Source organism: Monodon monoceros, unplaced genomic scaffold (genome assembly GCF_005190385.1).
Source record: "Monodon monoceros isolate NGI ecotype Baffin Bay Population unplaced genomic scaffold, NGI_Narwhal_1 Super_Scaffold_21, whole genome shotgun sequence".
Taxonomy (NCBI): Eukaryota; Metazoa; Chordata; class Mammalia; order Artiodactyla; family Monodontidae; genus Monodon; species Monodon monoceros.
In genome coordinates this window covers 37,477,268-37,485,194 of record NW_021703778.1, presented here as the reverse complement: position 1 = coordinate 37,485,194, position 7,927 = coordinate 37,477,268, and the positions used below count along the sequence as shown (strand labels likewise).

The following is a 7,927-nucleotide window of genomic DNA, read 5'->3' as shown; positions in this document are numbered from 1 at the left end:
CTCAAACCCATGTCCCCTGCATTGGCAGACGGATTCTTAACCACTGTGCCACCAGGGAAGCCCTGAACTTCTTTGCTATGTGAACAGGAATTATGTTTGGCTGCTCAAAGCACACACCCAAACTGACAATGACTTAAACAAGATGGTAATTTATTATCTCTCACATTAAAGAAATTTAGAGTTAGACTTTTCTGGGCCAGTATGGCACTTCTATGTTGTTATCAGTGCCTCAGGCTTCCTTCTGCTCCACCAGCCTTAGGTGTGACTTCTGTCCTTGAGATTGCCTGAGGGTCACAAAATGGTTGCTGAAGCACCAGCCATCACATTTTCCAGGATGACAATATAAGGGGGTAGAGCCACAGGAGTGTACCTCTCTGCTTTAAAGAGCTTTCCTAGAAGCCCCAAACAATATTCTAATAAATCTCATTGGCCATTCCATCTGCAAGAGAGGCTGGGAAATATAGTTTTTCAGCTGGGCATATCACCACCCATTATAATACAGAGCCCTGTTATTAAGGGAGAAAGAAGAATAGAGGCTGTAACAGATGCTGTGTGGGCAACCAGAAGTGTCTGCCACACTGGTGAATATTCTACTGACCATGTTTCCCTGATCTAGCTTCCACCTCCTCCTATCACGGGAAGGAGGGGGGTAAACCTGGTGTCACTATCAGGCTGAGGCTCAGAAGTTAATCACCTTATCTAACAGCACACAGCCATAAATATCCCTCCTTCTACCAGGCGAGTCAGATGAAAGAGAAGTGGAGACTGCTCAAGTGGAAGCCCCTGCGGCCTGGGCCCAGACCTAGCTTGTTCGTGCAGCACCTGGGGCTGGTTTGAGCAAACAGGGAGGAATGCCTGAGGGTCCCAGGGCCAGAGACAAGCTGGAAAAGCACCTGAGCCAGGACCCAGCCCACCAGGAGAAGCTGGTTCAGATCCTCCACTTCCTAGCCTTGGTTGGGCCAGTCGGCTGCGGCTCCAAGCTCCAGCTCCAGGCACCTGGAGCTCTTCCATTGCCTCTGCACTGCAGCTCTGGTGACCCCTGCCACAGGCCAGGAGCTGGAGTGCCCTGCTGAAGAGGACTCCCTATGCTGGGTCCCGGAGAAGAAGGGCTGAAGATGGAGGAGAGGGTAGGGCAGGATGCCTGAGGCCCGGTGCTACAGTGAGGAAGGAAGGAATCATCTTGTAGGGCCAAGGCTAAAGATGTCGGCCCTCTTCCCCACAATCCAATCTAGTCCTTTACCCACTCCATTCTGCTGCCCCTGAACTTACTATAAGCAAGACTTATAGGCTCTATTCTAAGCTCCATTCTGCTGCCCCTGAACTTACTATAAGCAAGACTTATAGGCTCTATTCTAAGCTCTACAACATGCATTATCTTACTTTGTCCCAACAATTGCCCTGGAAATCAGGATCCCCACTTCATAGATGAGAAAACTGAGGTTAAATTGCCCAAGTTCTGAGAGCTTGGAAGGGATGAAGCTGGGACTCTAAACCCAGATCTGTCTGATTCCATAGCCCAGCCTCCTAACCATTAAGCCATACTGTTTCCCTGTGCTAAGTGAGTGGGGCTGGTGACAGTGTGCCCCTGTGCTCCCGGAGCCTGGCTGAGGGGCCCAGTGAAGAGCCAGGGGCCACAGCAAACCAGCTCCAGGGCCTCACCTCCCAGAACTTATGCTCTGCCATCCCACAGTCAGCCTGAGGCCTGGGCGCCAGGGCTAGCCCAAACTAAGACAGAAGGAGGCCAGGCTATCCTGGAGAAGAAAGGATAGTATGCAGAGCTCTGCTGACAGTGAATTCTCATAATTCACCAAATCCTTTCACAGGAAATCCCTCCAGGCTTGCTCTAATGAGTAGGGGGTGGGGGGAGAGGAGGAATGATTCTGGATATTCAGAACCTTCCTGGGAATCACAAGGCCATTTCACCACTCCATATCTAGCTGCCTGTGCACAAGGCAGCACTCTTTGGCAAAAACTAAAACCATGCTAAAGGTACATCAATAAGGGACTATGGTGGAGCACTCCGTGGAATATTATACTGCAGTGAAAAGGGGTGAGTTGGAACAGTCAGTATCAACAGCACAGCAATCTGACACTTCAGAATCCAGATGAAGAAGTGTACATGAGGGACTTCCCTGGTGCTCTAGTGGTTAAAACTCCGTGCTCCCAATGCAGGGGGCCCAGCTTTCAACCCTGGTCAGATCCCACATGCTGCAACTAAGACCCAGCACAGCCAAATAAATAAATAAATTTTTTTTAAAAAGAAATATACATGAAAACTGATGAATCTTGTTTACAACTGTCAATTACATAAATTTCCTGATAGTACAATATGTCAAGATCTTTATAGTACTGTGCAGCCTTGGACAAATAACGATTTGCCATTATTTTAATCGTAAAAAGTGTGGGATTGACTGTTTTCTAAGTCTCCCTCCCCTTAGGAGAAAGGATTATTATTTTTTTAACTTTGGTTTAAACCCTTTCAGATCATGAAATATTGCATAACTAATTGCTTCTTTCTTGTTTGAAATCAAGGCCATTATTGATTGGTTCCACCTTCTTTTTGTGTGATGGACAGATTAAATATGTCCCCTCCTCATTCACAGCAGCTAGAATAAACTAAAAACAGTTGCCCTGACCAACCTTATTCAATGTCAATTATTACTTCATCGTAACGTTAGAGTACTAACTTGGGCATATTTTCTCCAATATTTAAAAAAGTAAGTTCTGAGGAGAAAGTGATGTAATTTCATTATTGAAGGTTTATTTGTACCTCCTGCCATTTAATTTTTTTTCCAGTTAAAATTATCCACTATGATTTAAATGGATGAACATTTAAATCAACTAAGACCAACTATGAGTCAGCTAAACACATCCTGACATGGAATGATTTCAGATACGCTGTTGAATGAAAAAAAAGCAAGTTACGGGCAAATTGCCATAATGTTACCTCATTTATACTATGTGTTTTCTAAGGATACATATGTTTATGTGAGTGCACAGGGACCAAGTCTGGAAGGACACATGACCTTTGGGGAGGGGTTACAGGGACTCCAGCTTTATCTGTCAGGTTTCCATTTCTTATAAAGAGAACATATTAGTTATGTAATTTGTGTAATAAAGTTAATTTTTTAAAATAAATTTATTTATCTATTTATTACTTTTGGCTGTGTTGGGTCTTTGTTGTTGCGCGCAGGCTTTCTCTAGTTGCAGCGAGCAGGGGCTACTCTTCGTTGCGGTGCGTGGGCTTCTCATTGCAGTGGCTTCTCTTGTTGCGGAGCACGGACTCTAGGTGCACAGGCTTCAGTAATTGTGGCTTGCGGGCTCAGTAGCTGTGGTGCACAGGCTTAGTTGCTCCGTGGCATGTGGGATCTTCCCAGACCAGGGCTCGAACCTATGTCCCCTGCATTGGTAGGCGGATTCTTTTTTTTTGCTGTACGCGGGCCTCTCACTGTTGTGGCCTCTCCCGTTGCGGAACACAGGCTCCGGACGCACAGGCTCAGCGGCCACAGCTCACGGGCCCAGCCGCTCCACGGCACACGGGATCCTCCCAGACCAGGGCACGAACCCGCGTCCCCTGCATCGGCAGGCGGACTCTCAACCACTGCACCACCAGGAAAGCCCCTGATTTTTTTTTTTTTAATGTCACACTTCTGCTGAAAAGTCCATTTGGCTTCCCATTGCCTTGGCAGTAAAATACAACTTCTCAGCCTGGCCCCAGCCAAGGTGAGCTCCTGCTCTCCACATCACCCCGTACTTGCACACCATTCCTGAAGCACACTGGGAAGACCCACTGCCAGGCCTTTGCTTATGCAGTTCCCACATTCAGAATGCTCTCCACCTGCCTCTCTCCCTACCCAAGTCCTACCCATTGTTCAAGGCCCAGCTGTGACCTCTCCGCCTCTGTGGCCAGAGCATGACAGTCCCTCTGAGTTCAGCCTTTTCTCTGAAGATTACGAAGAACACTGATACCTCCTTTAAATTGTAATTATTGCTGAGGGGTGGGAGCTTTTACTTTTAAACTTCACTGTATCAAAGGTTATATTATAAGACTATAACAGCAGTCCTGTGAGCAGATACTATAATTACTACTCCTGTTTTAAGAGCTGTAGTTCAGGCTCAGAGCTGTCCAAGGGCAACACAGCTAGCTAGTGGTGGAGCTACTAATTATATAACATTTACTCCTCTCTCCCACAAGACTGAAATCCCATGAGAGCACAGACCACAACTATCTTGTTCACTCTGGTATGCCTGACATTTACCAGCTGCTAAATAAACATGTATTAAATAATGCCTACAAGCATCTTGAAATGTAAGTACTTTCTTAATAAAATGGCAGCAGCAAACATTTAGCCCACCTGCCAGGCTCATTCTAAGTGGTCCCATGGATGGTTTCACTTAGTACCAGCAACCATCCTAGGTGGTGGGTATTTTATTTACTGCCACAGGGATGAGGCAACTTGAGCCTCAGAGGAGTTAAGTGAACTGCCCAAGGTCACACAGCAAATAAAGAGGGTCTGACTCAGGCCTGCCTGGGGGCCCACATTCCCCCATTTTCATCACTCACTACACTCCATGCCTCTTCTTCAGGCTGCTCTGTACTATTTCTCAGGGAAAGAAACTGACTGTGGACAGTGAGATGACTTTCTCGGTGTCACTCAGCAAAACAGCAAGTGCGGGCTCTGGGAACCCAGTAACGGTCCACCCGTATGTCCCCTCCTTCCCCAACCCCTCTCCCGCCATCACTGTGAGCAAGTCCCTCGGGGTCTGTCTTGACGCCTTATCCAGCACACTTGTAGGCACTGGGTGGGAGTTACTGGGTACAGTCTCCCGGAGGGTGGTGATGAGGGAGGCGGCCACTCTTTGCGGGGGTCCTTGAGTCACCTGAGGGACAGCCTGGCCGCCCCCAGACGATGGCACTGCCCACCACTGTCAGGGTCCCGGGCACTCACCAGAGCAGTGGATGAGGCGGAGTGGGTGGGAACACAGTGAGAAGCTTAGCAGCTCCATCCAGATGCGAATTGTCCCTCCCACACTTCCCGGGCTGCAGGGGCCTCCATTAGAGCCCCCGAGGAGTCAGAATCCACACCTCCGCAAATGGGCCCGCTTTCCCAGGGCGCCCCCTGCCCAGACCTTCCCTGGGCTCTGTGGGTTTTGACACCTCTCTGTAACGTGGCAGGGGTCCACCTCGCACCTTTGGTCCAGATAAAAGCTCAGTCCTGGAGGTGGCCGGCCCAGCCTCCCAGAGCCCGCAGCCCCGGCCATGGCCCAGTCCCCTCCTCTGCAGGGCCTCCTCGGCCACGACCACTGGATCTTCCCTCAGGGTTGGGGCTGGACCGGCCACTCGGACTCCACGTCCCCGGCCTCCTCCTCGGATTCGTCGGGCTCCTGCCCCTGCGACCGTGCCCGCGGCCCCTCGCAGCCGGCGCCCCCTGCCCGCAGCGCCTCAGAGGCCGCCTCGATGGCACCTGGACGTGCGCGGAGCCGGCCAGGAAGCGGGCAGCGGCAGAGCGCCAGCGAGCGCGAGAAGCTGCGCATGCGCACGCTCGCCCGCGCCCTGCACGAGCTGCGCCGCTTTCTGCCGCCGTCCGTGGCGCCTGTCGGCCAGAGCCTGACCAAGATCGAGACGCTGCGTCTGGCCATCCGCTACATCGGCCACCTGTCGGCCGTGCTGGGCCTCAGCGAGGAGAGCCTGCAGCGCCGGCGCCGGCGGCACAGCGACGCAGTGGTCCCTCGAGGCTGCCCGCTGTGCCCCGACGGCGGCCCCGCGCAGGCGCAGACGCAAGGGTGCGGCCCTGGCTCAGCCGCTAGCGCCACGGTGTCCTGGGGGTCCCCGCCCGTCTGTCCCGGAGCCCTAGCGGCGCCCGAGCGCCTGGGGAGCAGGGTGTCTGATATGGGTCCCTGGGTGACACTCCCTTACTGCCCCGGGATGCAGTCGCCCCCGCAGCTGTCCCAAGGGAGAGCCCCTGACGCAGCTCGTTGGACGCCGCCCCAAGCCTGTTCCGGAACGCAGACACCCCCAGAGCCCCGGGACCAGGCCACGCCCTGGACCTCGCCCCCCGCAATGGAGCTGGCTGCAGTGTACCAGGTACGCGCCCAGCCTCTCTCTGCTTCCCTCGGTGTGCTCCCCAGGCTTCGATTGGAAACGGAGGGGGTGAGTAAGCTGTAGTCTGCAGAGAATCTTATGCTTTTTAGATCCCGGGTTTACCTAATCCAACCCTGGTTAGGGATGGAAAGCTGAAGGGAGGATGAAGAAGACCCTAACCCCCTTAGGGAAAGAGGTGGAGGCCCTGGGAAGTTAAGGCCACCACCACCTCTACCTAGAAGCCTTCACAGTCATGTGGAAGAGGGGGTAATCTTCAGACTTGCTTTCAGAGTCCAGGGTGGAAGGTAGCAGGGGCCTTCAGGTAATTCAGGAAATTCCTTGCAAGTGCTCCATCAAGGTTTGAGGGGGAGGGAGGCCTGGCTGCCCCAGGGGTAGGGGCTTTCTAAGTAGATGGGCTTGGATCTGGTGACCTTCATGCTTTCCTCAAGCTTCCATAAAAGAGCATATTAATAACCAAAATTTATTGAATGCTTACTGTGTGCCCAACATGATTCTTGGTATTTTACATGAATTAACTAACTCATCAGCCCTCCAGCAACCCTGTGAAGTAGGTTTTATTATCATCATCACCGTTTTATAGATGAAAAAACTGAGACTAAAAGAGGTTATCTGAGTTCTCATAGCTAGGGAGTGGCAGAGCTGGGTTTTGAACCCTGGCAGTATATCTCCAGAGCTTGTACTCTAAACCACTTTGCTTCACTGGATCCATGGCACCAGGGCAGTTCAGCAGCTACCAGCCACACTATGGGGAACATCCAGGTTCAGGATCTCAGGGCATAAGGCAGTGGCCCACTAACCCGCTACTCTTCTCTCTCTCAGGGAATCTCTATGTCTCCAGAGCCTTGTCTGTTGCCAGAAACCCCTCCTGTCCTGCCCCGCCCAGCATGCCAGAGACTCCAGCCTGAGACCCAGTGGGGATGCTGGAGCCACAGTGCAGAGGTGCTGCCCAGCTCGGAGGACCAGGGACCAGGCCCCGCCTTCCAGCTCAGTGATGAAAGCCCTCCCCAGAGCTCAGGCCTACAGCTCAGTGGCTGCCCTGAATTTTGGCAAGAAGATTTGGAGGGGACTCACCTGGGCATCTTCTACTAATGGCCTTGGCTGCCCACTTTCCAGCCAGGAATCAGGCCTGTAGCGTGGGGTGTCCTCCTCACCTGCTACTTCACTAGTATTCAGGCTTTGTTTTAGCCAAGGATCCCTTTTCCAAGGGATGTCTTTCATGGAAGCAGTGTTTGAAACAGCTAAGGGTGGCCTCCCTGGCTGAAGTCGGGGCTGGGGCAGTCCCTCCACTCCTAGATGCCCCCCAGAACGACCAGTGTTCTGCAGAGCACAACCTGAGCTGCAGTAACATGCGTTGTTTGACCACAGTGGTTGGACAGGCTGGGACTGGTGGGGGAGTGGGCTTGGGGGTGGGTGGGGATGGGAGTGGGAAGAAAAGTATATGCTTAGATTTTGTACTTCTTAAAAAAAAAAAACACCCAAATTTGGTTTGGTCTGTTTTTCTTCTATCCACTTGGGTTTTTATTGCTTCTGGAAAAGGAAAAACGTTCCCGTCCTGCAGGGAACAAATCATGCTGCTTTCCCCTCCTGGAATTCAGGCCCTCACTTGCCAGTTTGACAGTAATTATTGCGCAGGGGCTCCACCTGGCCTGCTGTGCAGGCGACACAGGTGAGTTAACGTTTGGGCCTGTTCACTTGTCTGAAGCCCGTCACCATTGCCCTTTTGCATTCTCCTGGGTGCATTCCTGCTGACCCATAGGGCTCTTTCACAGTTATCTGAAGTTGTTTCCAAAGGGTGCTTGTGAGTGGCTCCCATGTGCTAGGCCC

At 52.0% G+C, this 7,927-nt stretch overlaps 1 protein-coding gene across 1 annotated transcript; it reads left to right on the top strand.

Moving 5' to 3' along the window:
• Window positions 1–5,260: 5,260 nt before the first annotated feature.
• MESP2 (mesoderm posterior bHLH transcription factor 2) lies at window positions 5,261–7,192 on the top strand. Its single transcript, XM_029236300.1, has 2 exons — window positions 5,261–6,085; window positions 6,923–7,192. The coding sequence occupies exons 1-2, from the start codon at window positions 5,261–5,263 to the stop codon at window positions 7,190–7,192; spliced, it is 1,095 nt and encodes a 364-aa protein (XP_029092133.1).
• Window positions 7,193–7,927: the final 735 nt, after the last annotated feature.

Coding starts and splice junctions, on each gene's coding strand:
- MESP2 (XM_029236300.1), top strand. CDS start 5,261: ATGGCCCAGTCCCCTCCTCTGCAGGGCCTCCTCGGCCACGACCACTGG. Junction 6,086..6,922: donor AGCTGGCTGCAGTGTACCAG/GTACGCGCCCAG, acceptor TCTCTCTCTCAG/GGAATCTCTATGTCTCCAGA.